Source organism: Procambarus clarkii, chromosome 59 (genome assembly GCF_040958095.1).
Source record: "Procambarus clarkii isolate CNS0578487 chromosome 59, FALCON_Pclarkii_2.0, whole genome shotgun sequence".
In the NCBI taxonomy this organism is placed as follows: Eukaryota; Metazoa; Arthropoda; class Malacostraca; order Decapoda; family Cambaridae; genus Procambarus; species Procambarus clarkii.
The window spans coordinates 32,559,027-32,581,508 of record NC_091208.1 but is presented as its reverse complement, the minus strand read 5'-3'; the positions used below and the strand labels follow the sequence as shown (position 1 = coordinate 32,581,508).

Sequence of the window (22,482 nt, the reverse complement as noted above, 5' to 3'; positions counted from 1 at the left end):
CAATCTCAAAATTATACAATGGAATATTCAAGGATTCAAAAGCAAAGCACACACACTCAGAGCAGAGCTTCTCAAGGATAGCATTGATATTGTTCTACTTCAAGAAACACTCACCAGGACTAGCAGAAATATCAATATCCCAGGATATCAAGGATTCCACTGCCCTATGGCACAAGGTGGCACCAGAGGCATTTCAATTATAGTAAGAAATCATATCAATGCCACGGCAATCACAGACCTGCCCAACTGTGGCGAGAACGTCGAAATTATGGGAGTTAAGCTCACTATGAGGAACTCAACGCTGTCCATCTTCAATGTATACAAGAGACAGAGAGAACACGACATGGATCTCTCAACAGTCTTTGAAATAGCAGTCACTACACCTACTATCATCACTGGCGACTTCAACGCTCATAGTGAATTACTACTTGATTCACCAAGAACCGACGCCAACGGAAGACATATTGAACACCTTTTGGATGAAGTGCCGGAAATCAGTCTGCTTAATTCGACGGAACCAACCCACACTGGTGGGGGAAAGCTGGATCTCACGTTTGTTTCCACCAGTATTTATGAGTTGTGTCATTGGTCAGTGGATCATGTTCTGACTAGTGACCACTTTGCTACAAAAACAGTTATTAATATAGTACTACCTCCTAGACCTCCAGCTCCCGAGCCCGGATGAGACTTTATCAAGGCAGATTGGACGAAGTTTCAGGAAGCTCTCGAAACTTGGCACCAAAACTACACTCCTCCTGACAACACCGAAGAAATGGAAAAAGATTTAGTAAATGCAATACATAGAGCAGCAAATCTCGCCATCCCCAAGAGGAAAACAATTACCCAACAACACAAGGACCATTGGTATTACTGTGATAGGATCAAAGAGCTACATAACAGACTAAATCGTGCACGAAAGAATTTCAGAGGAGATAGAACCGAAGCTAAACTAGGACTTCTTAGAGCTGTCTGAGATCATGTGCACGAAGAAACAGCAAAAATCAGAGAAGAAAAATGGCTCGAGTGGTGTGCCAAGCTAAATCAGCATACGTCCTTGGGCGACATCTGGAGGCAGATCAACAAGGCCAAAGGAAAATCGCCTCCTGCTCCACCGCACCATGTTCATCCAGAGCAAGAAGCAGAAAGGCTAGCAAATCTATTTGCTTCAAGAGCCAGTTCCACTCAACTTCCTCAAGCAACTCTGACTCACCAAGAAAGACTTCAAGCAGCAAGATGGAAAAAAATAGATGATACTTTAGCCTTAACTGACGAACTAGACCAACCTTTCAATCTGAAAGAACTCAGAAGTTTTACAAAGAAAACTAAAAATACAGCTCCAGGCGAGGACAAAATCACTTACAACATGCTAGCCAAGCTAGGAAAAAAGGGGAAAGAAGCCTTCTTGAATCTCATCAACAGAGTATGGGTGACAAGAACCCGACCACTCTCTTGGAACAGTGCAATTATAGTTCCCATTCCAAAACCTAAAGACCTAGGAAATCCAAGACCCATCTCATTAACAAGCTGTCTGGCCAAAACTGCAGAAAGAATGGCCCTTAATCGAATTGAATGGAAACCCAATCCACTACACCAAAATATGTTTGCTTACAGAAAAGGTGTTGGAACTACAGAATGCCTTACCTCCCTCCTGGATAAAATCAATGACAAACCTGGAATCTTTATTTTTCTAGACCTTGAAAAAGCCTTCGAGTTAGCCAGTGCTCCAGCTACACTGTGCTGCCTTGTGGATAAGGAAATCAAAGGACACGCTCTTGCTTTTGCCAAAGGAAGCCTGCTTAACCGAGAAGCTAAAGTCAAATTCCAAGGAAAAACATCGACCTCAAAGATGCTGGAAAATGGAACTCCGCAGGGAGGAATACTAAGCCCCTTCCTCTTCAACTGTCTCATGGAACAATTCATGAAGCTCAAGCTACCAAAAGCCAAACTTCTTAACTATGCAGACGACTTTGTGGTCATCATCAATGGTAAAGGTGCAAGGAACCATGCACAAAAATGCCTAGATATTATCAGCAGGGAAGCTGAACGCATAGCAGTGAAAATAAACAGCAATAAAACAAAAGCTATGGCCCTTAAAATGAGAACTCAAGACATCAGACTGGCAATACAAGGACAAGAAATTGAGTGGGTTACCTGTTTTCAATGCCTAGGAGTCATAATAGACAACCAGTTGAAATTCACTCAAGAAATTGAATATCTTCGGCAACGCTGTAAAGCCAGAAACTCAGCGTTGCGCTCCCTGACCAGTCTTAGAGAAGGTGCATCTTTACCAGTACTCAAAATGTACTACGTTCAAGCAGTTAGGTCACTCATCGACTATGCTGCTCCTGCTCTTACATCCCTCAGTGATAACCAATGGGAGAAACTGGAAGTGTCTCAAAATGATGCTCTGAGAACAATGCTGGGAGCACCTATATGGACGTGTAGAGAGAACCTTAGAATGGAAGCAAATTTACCAGCATTAGAAAACAGCATGAAACAAAGGATAGCCACCATAATAGGAAAACTTACTGGAACAACCGCCAGGCTGTCAATCAAAGACAGCATACAGAGATCCTTTCAGAAAAACCTACAGTATAGAACAAGCTCATGGATGGATAATGTGGTAAAGATTTTAGAGAAAATGGACCTGAAATGGTCCATTAAAAACAAAGGGGAAGATAGACCATATCAACAATTTCGACAGCCTCCTCCATGGGAAGAATCGAATCTAAAGATAATCATTGAAAGATTACCAGTTAAAAAATCAGCATGTGACCCCCAGAGGCTCAAGGAATTAATAGAACAACAAATGGAAACTATCTCTAGACCCACAACGACTCACATCTTCACAACCGGATCAGTTGATCAAGAAAAAAGTTCTGTTGGGGCAGCAGTTTACACTACCAACCATGAAGCTTACTGGAGCATGAATAGTGGGTGCTCAACATTGCAAACAGAATTATATGCCCTGAAGGAGACCATAAACTATACAATTGAGAATAATTTACATGATGTCATCATTCATACAGACTCTAAATCTTCGCTTCAGGCATTGTTATCCAGTCAGCACAGAGATAATATACAACTTCTCACAAAAATTCAACATATAGGAAAAGAAGCCCATAATCGAGGGCTGTCAATCACCCTAAATTGGATACCAAGTCACATTGGCATAGATGGTAATGAAAAGGCAGACTCACTAGCAAAAACTGCCACTGCTCTACCTGTGGTACAGGTTCAAATACCTCCAAGTTTCTCACAGATAAAGGAGCAAATCAAGAAGAAAATATTCTCAACTATCAAAAGTCGCCACAGAGCCAAAGTAGCGGAAGGAAGATCCACTGCGATATGGTACGAACAAGCCACTGGTTACTCCTCTTTCAAGCCTGGCAAAAAGATATCCAGAGACATTGCAGTAGCCATACACAGACTCTGACTTGGTTAAAAGTGCTGCTGGGAGGTAATGAACCCAATAGTTAAAGAGTGTCACATCTGTGAAACTGCAGCAGAGGCGCCACTGTTGCACTACTACTGGAATGTGAAGCTACTGAACCCCTGCGCATCAAACTCAACATTAATCCAACGACGGCAGCTGCATTAGATGCACATTCCACCGCGACTACAATGATTAGAAAAGCTGTTGAGGAATGGGACTCATTAGTGAGCATTCTGCATCTACATCCGCCACCAAGATAATGTTATAAACAAGATTAAAACCAGTGCAATAAAAACAGAAGCGATAAATAAGCAGAGGAAAAAGGAGAAATCCCCTCCTCCATTTTAAACTTAGACCCAAATATCACAGGAAAAAGTTTATCATGAATAACCAAACTCAATTACGGGCTCACCATAGCCCGTGCTACATGGACACTTCGTCCTGAGTAGCTAAATCTGAAACAACAACAACATGACTCTGTTTAGTGTTTTCAGGTTACAGTTGTGTGTGTAAACTAAAGTCTTTGAAAAAGCAATAAGTTATTACGAAATGCGTTCAAGCATCGCGTCAGACTAGAAATAAAAATGAATTTTGGAGAATTGATTTTTCAGTTACCATCGGCAGTAAACCTAAGAAATATTGAGAAAATTCGTGTTAGAATTGTTAATCTTACTTTTTCAGTCATATCTAACAATATATATATATATATATATATATATATATATATATATATATATATATATATATATATATATATATATAACTGAAAATTCACACCCCAGAAGTGACTCGAACCCATACTCCCAGGAGCCACGCAACTGGTATGTACAAGACGCCTTAATCCACTTGACCATCACGACCGGACATAATGAGGTGATAGCCGAGGCTATTTGAACCACCCCACCGCCGGCACTCGGATAGTAATCTTGGGCATAGCATTTTACCAAATCACCTCATTCTTTGGGGCACACGTGAGGAACACAAATGCGAACAAGCCTGAATGGTCCCCAGGACAATATGCAACTGAAAACTCACACCCCAGAAGTGACTCGAACCCATACTCCCAGGAGCCACGCAACTGGTATGTACAAGACGCCTTAATCCACTTGACCATCACGACCGGACATAATGAGGTGATAGCCGAGGCTATTTGAACCACCCCACCGCCGGCACTCGGATAGTAATCTTGGGCATAGCATTTTACCAAATCACCTCATTCTTTGGGGCACACGTGAGGAACACAAATGCGAACAAGCCTGAATGGTCCCCAGGACAATATGCAACTGAAAACTCACACCCCAGAAGTGACTCGAACCCATACTCCCAGGAGCCACGCAACTGGTATGTACAAGACGCCTTAATCCACTTGACCATCACGACCGGACATAATGAGGTGATAGCCGAGGCTATTTGAACCACCCCACCGCCGGCACTCGGATAGTAATCTTGGGCATAGCATTTTACCAAATCACCTCATTCTTTGGGGCACACGTGAGGAACACAAATGCGAACAAGCCTGAATGGTCCCCAGGACAATATGCAACTGAAAACTCACACCCCAGAAGTGACTCGAACCCATACTCCCAGGAGCCACGCAACTGGTATGTACAAGACGCCTTAATCCACTTGACCATCACGACCGGACATAATGAGGTGATAGCCGAGGCTATTTGAACCACCCCACCGCCGGCACTCGGATAGTAATCTTGGGCATAGCATTTTACCAAATCACCTCATTCTTTGGGGCACACGTGAGGAACACAAATGCGAACAAGCCTGAATGGTCCCCAGGACAATATGCAACTGAAAACTCACACCCCAGAAGTGACTCGAACCCATACTCCCAGGAGCCACGCAACTGGTATGTACAAGACGCCTTAATCCACTTGACCATCACGACCGGACATAATGAGGTGATAGCCGAGGCTATTTGAACCACCCCACCGCCGGCACTCGGATAGTAATCTTGGGCATAGCATTTTACCAAATCACCTCATTCTTTGGGGCACACGTGAGGAACACAAATGCGAACAAGCCTGAATGGTCCCCAGGACAATATGCAACTGAAAACTCACACCCCAGAAGTGACTCGAACCCATACTCCCAGGAGCCACGCAACTGGTATGTACAAGACGCCTTAATCCACTTGACCATCACGACCGGACATAATGAGGTGATAGCCGAGGCTATTTGAACCACCCCACCGCCGGCACTCGGATAGTAATCTTGGGCATAGCATTTTACCAAATCACCTCATTCTTTGGGGCACACGTGAGGAACACAAATGCGAACAAGCCTGAATGGTCCCCAGGACAATATGCAACTGAAAACTCACACCCCAGAAGTGACTCGAACCCATACTCCCAGGAGCCACGCAACTGGTATGTACAAGACGCCTTAATCCACTTGACCATCACGACCGGACATAATGAGGTGATAGCCGAGGCTATTTGAACCACCCCACCGCCGGCACTCGGATAGTAATCTTGGGCATAGCATTTTACCAAATCACCTCATTCTTTGGGGCACACGTGAGGAACACAAATGCGAACAAGCCTGAATGGTCCCCAGGACAATATGCAACTGAAAACTCACACCCCAGAAGTGACTCGAACCCATACTCCCAGGAGCCACGCAACTGGTATGTACAAGACGCCTTAATCCACTTGACCATCACGACCGGACATTGATTTGGTAAAATGCTATGCCCAAGATTACTATCCGAGTGCCGGCGGTGGGGTGGTTCAAATAGCCTCGGCTATCACCTCATTATGTCCGGTCGTGATGGTCAAGTGGATTAAGGCGTCTTGTACATACCAGTTGCGTGGCTCCTGGGAGTATGGGTTCGAGTCACTTCTGGGGTGTGAGTTTTCAGTTGCATATTGTCCTGGGGACCATTCAGGCTTGTTCGCATTTGTGTTCCTCACGTGTGCCCCAAAGAATGAGGTGATTTGGTAAAATGCTATGCCCAAGATTACTATCCGAGTGCCGGCGGTGGGGTGGTTCAAATAGCCTCGGCTATCACCTCATTATGTCCGGTCGTGATGGTCAAGTGGATTAAGGCGTCTTGTACATACCAGTTGCGTGGCTCCTGGGAGTATGGGTTCGAGTCACTTCTGGGGTGTGAGTTTTCAGTTGCATATTGTCCTGGGGACCATTCAGGCTTGTTCGCATTTGTGTTCCTCACGTGTGCCCCAAAGAATGAGGTGATTTGGTAAAATGCTATGCCCAAGATTACTATCCGAGTGCCGGCGGTGGGGTGGTTCAAATAGCCTCGGCTATCACCTCATTATGTCCGGTCGTGATGGTCAAGTGGATTAAGGCGTCTTGTACATACCAGTTGCGTGGCTCCTGGGAGTATGGGTTCGAGTCACTTCTGGGGTGTGAGTTTTCAGTTGCATATTGTCCTGGGGACCATTCAGGCTTGTTCGCATTTGTGTTCCTCACGTGTGCCCCAAAGAATGAGGTGATTTGGTAAAATGCTATGCCCAAGATTACTATCCGAGTGCCGGCGGTGTGGTGGTTCAAATAGCCTCGGCTATCACCTCATTATGTCCGGTCGTGATGGTCAAGTGGATTAAGGCGTCTTGTACATACCAGTTGCGTGGCTCCTGGGAGTATGGGTTCGAGTCACTTCTGGGGTGTGAGTTTTCAGTTGCATATTGTCCTGGGGACCATTCAGGCTTGTTCGCATTTGTGTTCCTCACGTGTGCCCCAAAGAATGAGGTGATTTGGTAAAATGCTATGCCCAAGATTACTATCCGAGTGCCGGCGGTGGGGTGGTTCAAATAGCCTCGGCTATCACCTCATTATGTCCGGTCGTGATGGTCAAGTGGATTAAGGCGTCTTGTACATACCAGTTGCGTGGCTCCTGGGAGTATGGGTTCGAGTCACTTCTGGGGTGTGAGTTTTCAGTTGCATATTGTCCTGGGGACCATTCAGGCTTGTTCGCATTTGTGTTCCTCACGTGTGCCCCAAAGAATGAGGTGATTTGGTAAAATGCTATGCCCAAGATTACTATCCGAGTGCCGGCGGTGGGGTGGTTCAAATAGCCTCGGCTATCACCTCATTATGTCCGGTCGTGATGGTCAAGTGGATTAAGGCGTCTTGTACATACCAGTTGCGTGGCTCCTGGGAGTATGGGTTCGAGTCACTTCTGGGGTGTGAGTTTTCAGTTGCATATTGTCCTGGGGACCATTCAGGCTTGTTCGCATTTGTGTTCCTCACGTGTGCCCCAAAGAATGAGGTGATTTGGTAAAATGCTATGCCCAAGATTACTATCCGAGTGCCGGCGGTGGGGTGGTTCAAATAGCCTCGGCTATCACCTCATTATGTCCGGTCGTGATGGTCAAGTGGATTAAGGCGTCTTGTACATACCAGTTGCGTGGCTCCTGGGAGTATGGGTTCGAGTCACTTCTGGGGTGTGAGTTTTCAGTTGCATATTGTCCTGGGGACCATTCAGGCTTGTTCGCATTTGTGTTCCTCACGTGTGCCCCAAAGAATGAGGTGATTTGGTAAAATGCTATGCCCAAGATTACTATCCGAGTGCCGGCGGTGGGGTGGTTCAAATAGCCTCGGCTATCACCTCATTATGTCCGGTCGTGATGGTCAAGTGGATTAAGGCGTCTTGTACATACCAGTTGCGTGGCTCCTGGGAGTATGGGTTCGAGTCACTTCTGGGGTGTGAGTTTTCAGTTGCATATTGTCCTGGGGACCATTCAGGCTTGTTCGCATATATATATATATATATATATATATATTGTTAGATATGACTGAAAAAGTAAGATTAACAATCTTACATAGTATATATATATATATATATATATATATATATATATATATATATATATATATATATATATATATATATATATATATATATATTGTTAGATATGACTGAAAAAGTAAGATTAACAATCTTATATAGTATATATATATATATATATATATATATATATATATATATATATATATATATATATATATATATATATATATATGAATGAAAACTCACACCCCAGAAGTGACTCGAACCCATACTCCCAGAAGCAACGCAACTGGTAACTACAGGGCGCCTTAATCCGCTTGACCATCACGGCCGTCAAAAGGAAGTGATAGCCGAGGCTATTTGAGCCACTTCCCCGACGGCAACTCGGATGGTAATCTTGGCTAAACCAATTCTGGCTTCAGTGTAGACCGAAGCCACCAAACCTGCGTAAGGAACTCTCCAACTATGTAAACAAAAGATCAAATTTAATCGAACCTAGCACAAGTTCGTTCACCTCGCCTCCCCCACTCATTGGAGTGATAGAGGAGGTAGTTCACTGCCTACTGTCATCTCAGCCCACAGTTCTTGTGATGATAAAGTGTGTACCAGGTCACCTCTAGAGTGTGTTCAAGGTCACCTCTAGTGTGTACCAGGATGCCTCTAGTATGTACCAGGATGCCTCTAGTGTGTACCAGTTTGCCTCTTCCACATTGGCTCTAGTGTTCAACTTTTCAGCTAAATGTGGTAGATATTGGGTGAGCCTCGGAGGCTCCTCGAAGCGATCGCACTTCTTGTAGTTACTGGTAACTGGTAACTTGTAGTTACCAGTTGCGTTGCTTCTGGGAGTATGGGTTCGAGTCACTTCTGGGGTGTGAGTTTTCATTCGCATATAGTCCTGGGGACCATTCAGGCTTGTTCGCATTTGTGTTCCTCACGTGTGCCCCAAAGAATGAGGTGATTTGGTGAAATGCTATGCCCAAGATTACCATCCGAGTTGCCGTCGGGGAAGTGGCTCAAATAGCCTCGGCTATCACTTCCTTTTGACGGCCGTGATGGTCAAGCGGATTAAGGCGCCCTGTAGTTACCAGTTGCGTTGCTTCTGGGAGTATGGGTTCGAGTCACTTCTGGGGTGTGAGTTTTCATTCGCATATAGTCCTGGGGACCATTCAGGCTTGTTCGCATATATATATATATATATATATATATATATATATATATATATATATATATATATATATATATATATATATATATATATATATATATGTCGTACCTAGTAGCCAGAACGCACTTCTCAGCCTACTATGCAAGGCCCGATTTGCCTAATAAGCCAAGTTTTCATGAAATAATGTTTTTTCGACTACCTAACCTACCTAACCTAACCTAACTTTTTCGGCTACCTAACCTAACCAAAACCTATAAAGATAGGTTAGGTTAGGTAGGGTTGGTTAGGTTCGGTCATATTTCTACGTTAATTTTAACTCCAATAAAAAAATTGACCTCATACATAATGAAATGGGTAGCTTTATCATTTCATAAGAAAAAAATTAGAGAAAATATATTAATTCAGGAAAACTTGGCTTATTAGGCAAATCGGGCCTTGCATAGTAGGCTGAGAAGTGCGTTCTGGCTACTAGGTACGACATATATATATATATATATGCAATATATATATATATATATATATATATATATATATATATGTCGTACCTAGTAGCCAGAACTCACTTCTCAGCCTACTATTCAAGGCCCGATTTGCCTAATAAGCCAAGTTTTCCTGAATTAATATATTTACTATAATTTTTTTCTTATGAAATGATAAAGCAACCCTTTTCTCTATGTATGAGGTCAATTTTTTTTTATTGGAGTTAAAATTAACGTAGATATATGACCGAACCTAACCAACCCTACCTAACCTAACCTAACCTATATTTATAGGTAAGGTTAGGTTAGGTAGCCAAAAAAAGCTAGGTTAGGTTAGGTTAGGTAGGTTAGGTAGACGAAAAAACATTAATTCATGAAAACTTGGCTTATTAGGCAAATCGGGCCTTGAATAGTAGGCTGAGAAGTGCGTTCTGGCTATTAGGTACGACATATATATATATATATATATATATATATATATATATATATATATATATATATATATATATATATATATATATATATATATATATATATATACATATATATATATATATATATATATATATATATATATATATATATATATATATATATATATATATATATATATATATTTGTATATATTGGTAGCAGTCTTTTCTGTAGACATATATTATTAAATATGACCGAAAAAGTAAGATTAATAATTCTAACACGAATTTTCTCAATCTTTCGTGCATTTCTTTTCACTGTTGGTGGTAATTCAAAAATCAATTCTCCAAAATTCATTTGTATTTCTAGTCTGACGCGACACTTGAGCGCGTTTCGTAAAACTTATTACATTTTCAAAGACTTTAGTTAACACATACACAACTGAATAGAACTTACACATCTCCGATTTGTTTATATCTACATTTGAGTGAGGTGGATGGGGTGAGGTGGTATTAATAGGGCATTAATTTCATCAACACAAGCCAGAACACGAAACAATGGGTATTGAATGGAAGTGATTGTAGAAAGCCTATTGATCCATATTTCTTGATGCTTCTATATTGGAGCGGAGTCTTGAGGTGGGTAGAATATAGTTGTGCATTAGTTGGCTGTTGATTGCTGGTGTTGACTTTTTAATGTGTAGTGCCTCGCAAACGTCAAGCCGTCTGCTATCGCTGTATCTATCGATGATTTCTGTGTTGTTTACAAGGATTTCTCTGCCGATGGTTTGGTTGTGGGAAGAGATTATATGTTCCTTAATGGAGCCCTGTTGCTTATGCATAAGCAACAGGGCAATTGTTTTTCGACAACCTAACCTACCTAACCTAACCTAACCTAACCTAACTTTTTCGGTTACCTAACCTAACCTATAAAGATAGGTTAGGTTAGGTTAGGTAGGGTTGGTTAGGTTCGGTCATATGTCTACGTTAATTTTAACTCCAATAAAAAAAAATTACCTCATACATAATGAAATAGGTAGCTTTATCATTTCATAAGAAAAGAATTAGAGAAAATATATTAATTCAGGAAAACTTGGCTTATAAGGCAAATCGGGCCTTGCATAGTAGGCCGAGAAGTGCATTCTGGCTACTAGGTACGACATATATATATATATATATATATATATATATATATATATATATATATATATATATATATATATATATATATATATATATATATATATATATATATATATATATATATATATATTTATTTATTTATTTATTTTCCCCCAGGACAAACCATCCAAGCAAAAGATGGATGCGCCCGACGCCAGGGTGCATAAATCACGCCGGCAAATACCGTAATATTATTTCAGAAAGGGATGGAGGGGATGATAACCCCCTCCCTGGCAGCAACAACCCCTGCCCAATAAGGACAAGAGCCAAAGCCGGGGCAGAAGGAGCCCAAGCAGACCCCCTCCCGAGCCCCGGAAACCCCCAACAAAGACCCGGGGCCGAGCCTTTTTCCATGCCCACCACCCCTGGAAAAAAGGTAGCACCCAGGGGGGGTGGGGGGGGGAAAGCTTCCAAGAAGGAAGTCTGCTGGGTTGACCCAGAAGCCTCGGTGGGAAAATCGGGCTCAATCACCTCCATGCCCGAATCGGGAGGGACTGCCCTCGAAGCAACCTGAGCCTCATCCTGAGGTAAACCCTGCTCTAACCTCGAAACCCTCACATGTTCGGGAGCCGGAAGCAGCGGGAAAAGGATCAGGTCCACATCTGGGATGGAAGCTGGGGCGTGGAAGGAACCAAGGTTGAAGCAACCAATGCCCCCAAATCCTGGTCCCTAAAACCCAAGCAGGGCCACTCCGGGGTTTCCAACATGGGAACCATCCTGGCTTGTTGCAGTAAGATGAATCGACCATGCAATGAAGCCAGTGCCTGATCCCTGAGATCAACAGACAAGGAATGGGGAAAGTGAAGTGCAAGCGGGAAACAAGACCCGCAAGACTTCGGGTAAGTAGTGTCCCCGACGCAACAGGCAGCATGACGAAGGCAGCATGATGGAGGCAGTATGGGTGATCGTTTCCCTGAGGCAGGGGCAACTAGCAACCTTCGACTTCCCCCAAGGCGAAAGCGGGCTCGGAAGAAGTAGCCTTTGTACAACCGAACCCACGGGGCTTTTCCAGGGATTGTAGGGAGAACTAGCCCTACGGGAAGCCAAGACACTGAGGGTAGCTAAGCCAGTAGAACCCTGTCAGGCAGCAGGCAAACTGATCACCAGTAGTAGCTATGAAACCTCGGGAACGACAGAGGAGGACTACCAACACAAGACTTGCTTAATAAGAAGCTAAGCAGACCACCTCTGTCTAAACAAGGCAAGAATACCAGAGAATGAAAAGAAAATTAAAACAAAACACTTGATAACACAAAACAAAGAAACGGGCAGCAGTCAGAGAGAGAGAGAGAGAGATACCGGCCGCTACGTTGAAGTAAAGCTAGCTACTCCAGGCGCAGTGCACCCTTCCCAGCGAATAACACTTCCCTACCCGGGGCAAGACAGAAAGCCCTAGACCCCCGACGTATTCCAAGGGCGAGACAACATCAAGTGATGAAGTCCTCAAACGAGGAGTGATTCCCGAACGCCCCAGGGAAGATAACCCCGACTCGCAGAGGGAGTACTCACGAAGCACCTAGGGAAGGTCATCCTAGACGTATGCTGTTCCTGTACACTAAGACACCTGATCACCACACCACACACAGCTGAAACAGGCACACATGGCAAAAATCTGGAACAAGAACTTTGGGCCAGAGGTGACTAATCTGACCACAAGCACATCAGTTCAAGAATTATATTGGTGGGCTCTGGTGAGCCGACTCTCCCTCCCCCCTGCTCGGGAGGGGGGGGGAGTAGCGCTAACGAGCGGGAGTGTTAGCTGCATTTAGTGTTGTGCGTTGGGTTTCTTTCTAAGGGAGTTATTTTGATCTTTTCGGATATAAATTTCACAGGTTAACCAGACAGTGGTCCGTTTTGATTCACCTACTTTTCTGGGTCCTCCCCGGGTCGATGGCTTTAAATGTAAAGTGCTCATAGGCCATTGCTCCCTGTGCCTTTCTGAGGGGGCACAGTTCTGGCTCGTGGAACCCGGTAGGCATAAGGACTCCTGTAACTCATGAACCCAAACTAATAAGCACATATTAGTTCGGATAGCTTCAGGAAGTTGATGGGGCTCCCCACAGAAACATGCAATTGTATGGACAACATTTGCAACCCTAACATGAATTATGTAAACACACGTTGCATAGTAATAGGCAACACCAGATCTATAACTATTAACCAGCAGTTTAATAACTGCTGGTTATTAACACTCACCTGCCACCAGATAACAGCATCGGTGGCCTGAAGAGTCCTTGTCTTCCGCTCCAGTCGTTCACGCACCTGCTGCATCTACACCCATGTACATTGTTTCTTTTTTAGCTTCAAAATTAATCTAAATGCTGGCTTTCATTTTGGACTGTCCTCTGTAGGGACCTGTACTTGTATTTGTTCCCATTCAGTTTCACCTGCTTGTTTTTTTTCAGTCAACCTATAGTGTAGGCCCTGAGTCTTGGTTTGCCTTCGATGCATGTGGCCAGCATTACCATCTCTGGCTGCTGCTGGCATTGTACCCTGCCTTTGGTCTGGGGTCTTTTTCTTGAGAGGGTCTGAGAGTCTGCCTCTTGATCTACTCTTTTAGAGGGGCCTCTTCCCCCCCCCCCCCCCAGGAATGCATGTGCCTTAGCTCCTCAATAAGGCCCAGTGGTTGACGGTGGTCTGATGTTTTTATTGGTTAGAAGAATGTCCTGCAGGTCTGTTTCTGGTTCTGGCTCTATCAGTGGTTAATGCCACCATTTGCCATGTTTTTCCATGTCAGGAAAAGGTGCAGGTTTTATGCTCAGTGCCTGGCCTCTCTGCCTGTCTGTGCCCAGGTTGATGCTACTGGTCTCATTACAGATGAAATTATGGAGCTTCCTATGTAGGGGCAGGAGAGGGGGGTCAGGTTTTGGCTCTGGTGCCTGGTGGCCCAAACAGAACTCTCATGCCTGATGTAAACCAATTACAAGGAGTAATCTCAGCATGATAACTTGGGGGGAGGGGGACTCCTTCCAGAAAACTGTTATTACTGGCATTAACACTCAACTTTTAGTGTGCAAACAAAAATTACAACAATGTGAAATTATAATTTACATCTTATAATAATTACTACAGTACATACAATTAAGTGGGAAAGCAACACATACCCCAACCAACTTCACAGGAACATTGAAGTAAGTGCCACATCGCAGCAAATCCTTAGCCATGTAGCGACCTTTATTAGGTACTAACAATGGTGCAGTGTTGCCTGTTGCTTTACCAATGGCAGCCAGATGCACAGGTTTTAATTGAATTTCCACATTCCAGTGTTTCTTGTACCTCATTAGAACCTGAAAGAAATTAGCTCTTATCAATTAATCATAATAGCTAATTATTAAATTAAAACTTAAATACACTAAAAATTAAGTCCTTAAACAAAATACAAGTTACACGACAATTAAATCTGCCCATAGTAGGAAGGCAACATGCCAAGGATCTGGGAGTAATGTCGTCTGACGACCTAATGTTTAGGAAGCATAACCAAGCAAATATAGCATCAGCTAGGAAAAAAAGATAAAGAGGTATTACAAGAACCTTCAAATCCATGGATCCCATCATAATGCTAATACTATTAAAATCACTGGTGCTGTCCTGCCTTGAGTGGTGCTCAATACTCACTTGCTCCTTCAGAGCAGGAGATTGCTGAAACAGAGGCAATACAGTGCAAGAGTACGACACAGACACAATAAAGCACCTAAATTATTGAGATTGTCTTAATCCCAGTGCTGCTCTTGCAATTTTAGCCTGCAACATGACCAGGTGCAAGAAATATAAAAAAAGATTATCTCAAGTGTTCATTTGTGTTCCCTGATCACGGGAAAAATAATAAAAAAATCTTAGGTGGCATACTTTGGCCGCAATAGGGCGGGGAAATCTGGCAAAAAAAAGAGGCATTGACAGAGCAAGCATCAGAGGTCTGCTCCACCCGAGCTGTCGGGCGGGAGTAGCCACAGAGATATTACCTAATTATTTGAATGTCTCTGATATTTTCTCTTATTTTGCAGTAATATTATTCAATAGTGTGTAGTGTGATATATTTATATAATAAAATGTGTGAACTAACTGTACAACTAAGCTGGTAAGGTGAGTCAAGACAATAACTGAGGTCGCCACACAGTCAGCTGATGCTCCCTCTCTCACTCGACAACTTTCCTACTCCCACTACACTGTTTGTGCTGTTTTTGCACTATACACACACATTATATATAAGTATCTACATTTTTGTTCACCATAACTGTATAACTAAACTGGTATAGTGTTCAAACAGCATAGTGGCCACAACAAAATTGCATGACAAGAGACACAGCAGCCAGCAGACGACGCCACCTCAGTCACCAAAATGGCTCCTCCCAGCTTACTTATTTTGCTGTTATTTCACTATATACACACGTTATATGTAAGTTTCTACACTTATGTTCACCATAGCAAACCACTAAACTGGCATGGTGAGTGCAGACAATGACATGTGGCCACACACAGTCAGCAGACGCTACCAGCCTCAGCATTACTCCTCCCACCATATAGCACAGTGCTAATTATCACGACAATCCTGCTATTATCAGAATCCTGGTCTTTTTTATCAGTCAGGGGGTCTTCTGTTATACTATCATTGCTAAATAATACCAGTTACATATTTATTTTGACACTAGCAGTACCCGCCACACGTTGCTGTGGCTCAGTCTGGTTAAAAGAAAAGAGAAAGCGCACGTTTCTATTATGTTTAGTTTCACAATGTTTGTGGGTATACAATATTTTTCGTTGTTCCATTGTCTGTGGAGATATAGAGACTGTCTGGTTTGCCGACTCTAGAACACTCAACATATAATTGTCCACGTAAGAAGTAATCCTTGTCTAGATATAAACTGCACAATTCTAAAAATTGGCCCTGAGCTTTGTTGATGGTGATTGCAAACACCAATCGAATTGGAAATTACAATCTCTTAAATTGAAATGGCATATCTGTTGGGATCATAGGAATGTGAGGAATGAGGACATTTTCCCCTTTGAAAGGTCCTGTCAGATTGTTGCTTCTACGACGTCGCTGATTATTTTTTTACTGCAAGGCGCGTGGCGTTGCAAAGTTTTGGCTGGTTGATATTTCGCAACATGATAATTGGCAAGCCGATTTTCAATTGCCATACGTGTGATGGTATATCTGGCAGATCGTGGGAATTAAAAAATTATGTTGGATAATTAACCGCTTCATCTGCTTCCTCAACAGTGTCGACGGACTTGTATGTGACTGCCTCGCTTTGAATGTTAGACTGAATAATATTGTTAAGGTCGTAGACGTTTTGTTCTTGGCCACAAGAATAGCTCGTTCACTCAGCCAATCGCGATTCTTATAATTGGTTTCAATATTGGAAAATACTTTTTCAACCAATACTTCTTTTGATGTCACTAAATTGCATAAGTTATGAGGCAATGAAATTCGACCTGAGGTCAGATCAAGCGGCCCGTTTACGTTCCCAATTTCTTGAAATTTATATGAGAATATCTCAGCTGATGGATTGTTTTGCAATAGCTACATAACTACACGCATATTTGTAGTTAATTGAAATATCTTTTTGTGGCGCCACAGAGTAGAGTATTTCAGGCAAGCATTTATTTCGTCCGCTGGTGTCGATCGAGTAATTACGGGTAATGTTTGCCTGAAATCTCCTGCAAGCAATACGAATGCGTTCCCAAATAGTCTGATGTTTCCACGCAAATCTTGTAATGATCGATCAGGAGCCTGAAACGATTTTTTGTGGGACACTGTTTATTCATCCCAAACAATGAATAACTGCAATACTTTTCCCATGCCGGATGCATTGGAAATGTTGCACGTGGGAGTTTCACTGAATATCATGTTCAATAGCGATTTCAAAGTCGAGGTTTTTTTGTTTTTGTTTTTTTATTTTTACATGCAAAGCATGCAACTTAAATACAATAAAAACAACACAGAATACAGAACAGAACAAAAGAAAACAATAGACCACTGGCCAGAAGGGCCGATAGCATGTCACAATAAACCACAAACACGATAAAGGCACAGAAAAATACAGCATACAACAAGGCATAATACAATGGCATACAAGGTGTAATACAACAAGGTATAATACAATGGCAAAGTATAATACAATGGCAAACTAGCAAGCACAGTAACATCACAAAACAAAACCGTCATAAAACAAAACATACATCAAAGGCACAACAGGGAACATAACAGTACAAACACAATACATCCCAAACAAACAAAGAACAAACAAGTACAACAGGTAAAGCACGCCATAACAAACGGAAGGCAAAACAAAATGGCACAACCGAACAAAGAGCACTCGCCAACAGCCTGAAGGGCACACAATAAGACATACACAAGCGCATACGACATCCACAACCGAACACACAAATACACAGGAACTGCACACCCACCCACCAGCCATACAAAGAAAACCTACAACATACACCGGAGCACGCAGGAATCGGGAAACAAAACCCACCCCACCCACTCACACACACACACACCCATCCTCACCGCACACAACAGGAAACACAGAATACACAGAAATCATTTGCGAGGAACAGCGTGAGAAATGTACTTCTCCGGGAAAACAGCGGAAGGATACTTCGCCTTGTAAGCCTCCCAGACCAAATCTTCCAGGTCGGTAGGGTCTTTGATATCTCTCTCCCGAGGGGGTATCATAAACTCAGGAACATCTATATCGGGCGGCATCGGCTAACGCCCGAGGTCACTGACGCAAGTCGCATAACGAGGCCGGGGAGCGCCATCCACGCCCTTCGAGGAAGCAGACGACACTGGAGAAGCGGACGAGGGCCGCCGAGACTGCCACGAAGTCGCACACATAGGAGCAGGGGCCGGACAACGAGACTGTAGCACCTCCATGGATACCGCAGGAGACAGAAGAGACTGCTGGAGACGGAAGAGGCGGCAAGACCGCTGCCGAGGAAACGGGTAACGAGGAAGGGGCCACAGTACTCTCAGAGCGAGCATCCTTTCTCAACACCATCACCAGGCCACCCCGCTCACCACCAACCACAGCAGGGGGAACCACCCCCCACGAAGAACCGGAGCCACCCCACGCAGGCAACGCACCTGAAGCAGGACCCTCGGACACCAGACCAGGAGGGGAGGCCGAAACGCCGGCACCGGCATCCTCAGGCAAGTGTACCTCCGCCACCACCGTAGTGTGCACCACATCCGGAGCCACCCCACCATCAACGGAAGGACGACACTCGAAGTCGCCAACTTCAGCCCACGCAGAAGAACGCCGGGAACGCTTAGGCTCGGGCCGTACATCATCAGACCCGGAGGCAGACTCAGCGACCCACACAGCACCAGCCGAGCGAACCGACGCACGCCGCATTACGGCAGCCTCCTCAACCACACGGGGCACCAGGCCAGGCACAGGAGGGAATGCTGGATCCACCCCAGGTCCCAGCACAGCAGGTACAGACGGCGAGGGTGCAGGGACCGGGACAGACACAGCAGAGGAAGAACTGGAAGACGAGGGGTCCGAGCAAACGGCAGTTGGAAGAGGCTCAGGGACACCAGCCGGAGCAGGCGGAGCACTAGGCGAGGACACAACCTCCGGAGGAGATGCGGCAACAACAGGGGGCGCAACAGCTGATACAGAGGGCACCTCCTCAGCCGAAGAGACGTCCACATCCACCGAATCATCCCCCACAGGAAGGGGCGGAAAATCCTCCTCACTGAAGAGATTCACTGGTACAACAGCAGGCGCATAACAGGCAGCAGCCTGATGGCCCAAAAGACCACAACGATAACACGTCCGCGGCTGGCGGGCGTAAAACACCCGAACGTTATACCCCATAAGGCGCACAGAGGACGGAATATCCGCCCGGAGTCTCATGCCCAGGGTGCGAATGTTAGACCTCACACCCTGAAGAGGACTAGAAGACTCCACGTTTACCCTCACACTAACTACCGCGCCAAACCGGCCGAAATACCGCAGTAGCAGAGCCTCTGGAAACTCCAAGGGAGCCCCATGCACACTGATGTAAGTAAGTGCACCACTTCTATCCGAGAGAGTGACAGTGCCCGCACCATCCGGCAGGGGTAGTGTCCGCCCCTCGTATCGCCGGAGAAAATCGCGATATGCCACCTCCTCTGTGAACTTCACAATTGCCCTACGGGCCGTTACCAACTCGACCCCATAAATCTCAAACACAGGGACAGAGAGCATTTCACAAGCCAGCGCAATCTCCGGGTAACCAGCCCGCACAGAGAACTCTAGTCCCACAGACTGAGCCCGGACGATAGGGGGTAGAGGGACCCCCCATCGTAACGCCACGTCAGCACAGGCGAGCAGAGACACACCCGCCCCCAACCGGCCGAAACTGGCAAACAACACCAACTGCTGGAGCGCCGATGCAACACGTCTGTCCCCTACCGAAGCTAGGGCCAGACTCCATCACAAATCTAGGCACAGTATCGTCTCCTGCCGACGATACCCCGGTGACGTCATTCAAAGTCGAAGTAGCAGTTCTTCCATCTGGTAGCAATGTGGCAGCAATTCATGACAATGCAAGAGCAAAGGTTATGCCATTTTGGGATCAAAATGCTGTTGTATCAAGCCGTTGACAAATCTCAATTGCTGGAAAGACTTTGGACCGGGCACATTTACCAGCAGCATGCGAAGAAAGAAGCATTCATCCTGATTAGAATGCACGGTGTACAGTCTGCCTATCGTAGTTTATTTGTATATGCCAAGTTGTCCTTCGACTCGCTCTCCTCGTTTGCGTCGTTCAAATGATTTTCTACTGGCATTCCATGTGTAATACATAGGCACTTCTGAATACAGCATTGTTTTCGCAAACACGTCATTTTGACATAACGTGAAGAAAGCAGTTAACGATGTAGGCGGTGGATTCATAGCTGTTGCATATTTGCAGCTGTGAAATAAACGTGTTGTCTATTTTCACGTTCCCCCCCCCCCCCAAAAAAAAAAATACTAACAAAATATTTCAATTCAAACGTAGATAAATTGACACAGCGCAATTTCACCACCAATTGCACTGAAAAATAATAAGAACAGTTAAAAAACGAAAAGAAAAAATGAAAAAAATAAATAAATAAACTATACCCATGAAATGAACGGTATGGTAAACAACACAGCTCAAACCAATGCAATGTCACACAAAATAATTAAATCAAAATGAAAATAAATCAAAATCTATGAAAATTCAATTTATCAATGCAATCAGAAACATTGTAATGGAATCGTAACATATTTTGTATAGCTTGTGTTAGTCTTACGTACAACAGATGGAGCTGTTTTTTAAAAAAAAGCATGTTTTTACCTGTCACAGGTGTGGCATCTAAATAAAATAGTAGGTACATAAAAAACACGCACGTATTCAGATGGAACATTGTGTCAAAATATCAAAGCAATCAGTGAAGAACTTTCGGAGATTAAAGCGTGTGTTGAGCCTATGTCCTACAGATGGCGTTGTTTTTCAAAAAAAGCATGTTTTTTCCTGTCACAGGTGAGGTATGTATATAATAGGTTTATAAAAACGCTCGCCTATTCCAATGAAACGTTGTGTCAAAATTTCAAAGCAATCGGTAAAGAGGTTTTGAAGATTTCCCTCATATGAAAAACACAGTTTTTCATTAAAAGCATGTTTTTCCCATCACAGACGTGATATCGATATAGTATGTATATAAAAACCCACTCAGATGCGAATGGAATGTTGCGTGAAAACTTCAAAGCAATTGGTGAAGAACGTTCGGAGATTATCGATTTTGAACAAACGAACATTTCCATTTTTATTTATATAGATTTTTAGGCGATGCTGTGGTCACACGCTGAATAGCAGTGCTGTTAGCTCGTGCTGCGTGCGCCAGCCTTGGTGACTCACTCAGTACTGAGGCTCTCACACCCGGGAATGTTGCCCATGATTTAAACAAAAATGGTGTCTGTTTACAAGAGCCCAAGGAAGCTGATGTGAACCCCGTGTAGCCGCGGAACTTTTTAAATCTTGCACGGTACTCCAACACATCAATAGCTGTGGTGTGCAATTCCGCAACAGTTACTCACCCTAGCAATTGATGTGTTGCGCAGTTTAACCCTTAAGCTGGTAAGGGGTCCTGAAGAGATTTACACCCTCTGTGCGCAATAAAAAAAAAATTAAAATTGTTTTTTCCTCTTCTAAAAATGTTAATTTGTGTTCCCTATGCACAGGAAAAAAATCGTAGATGACATATTTTGGGCGCAATAGGCCGAGGAAGTCTGGCAAAATGTGGGCATTGACAGAGCGGTCGATAGCGGTGGTCAGCGTCACCCAAGTTGACAGGTGGGAGTTGCCACAAAGATATTATTACCTAATTATTTTATTACCTAATTATTTCAATGTCTCTGATTGATTTTTTCTTATTTTTTTTATAGTAATATTATTCAATAGTGTGTAGTGTGATAGATGTATATAATAAAATGTTTAAATCATCGCTATTCTCAAAAGTATGGTGTTCATACTATTGATTCAACAATACCCAAATTTGTAACAAATTAGTTGGCAAATTCCTTGGCATTCTCATTGACCACAAGCTGAATTTCCCGGGACACATTCTAAATATATCTAAAAAAGTTTAAAAAACTGTGGGCATTCTTTCTAAGATCAGATATTATGTACCATGCCCTGCCCTGGTGACTCTCTATTACTCCCTTATCTATCCATATCTCAACTATGGTATTTGTGCTTGGGGCTCTACTACCCAAAATCACTTACGTCCTCTAATCACTCAACACAAAGCTGCTATTAGGACAATATCCAACTCTGGCCCCAGACATCACTCGGTACCCCTACTCAAATCTCTGAATATGTTAGACATTAAGTCACTGCACATTCTCTCATGTGTATTATACATATATAAAACGCTAAACTATAATGCCAATCCTGATCTCAAAAGCTTCATAGAAGGTTGTAACAGAACCCATGAGCACCACACCAGAAATAAATACAGTTTTGATATTCCTAGAGTACGACTTAATCAAACTAGAAATGCACTACAAATCAAG

General features: G+C 43.6%; 1 protein-coding gene across 1 annotated transcript in view; it reads right to left on the bottom strand.

Annotated features, from left to right (window-relative positions):
- LOC123768304 (uncharacterized) overlaps window positions 1-22,482 on the bottom strand; it is a 379,377-nt gene that overhangs the window by 327,526 nt on the left and 29,369 nt on the right. The window contains exon 2 of the mRNA XM_069307207.1: window positions 14,548-14,730. Within this exon, the coding sequence (XP_069163308.1) occupies window positions 14,548-14,730 (183 nt within the window). The remainder of the gene's footprint in view (window positions 1-14,547; window positions 14,731-22,482) is intronic.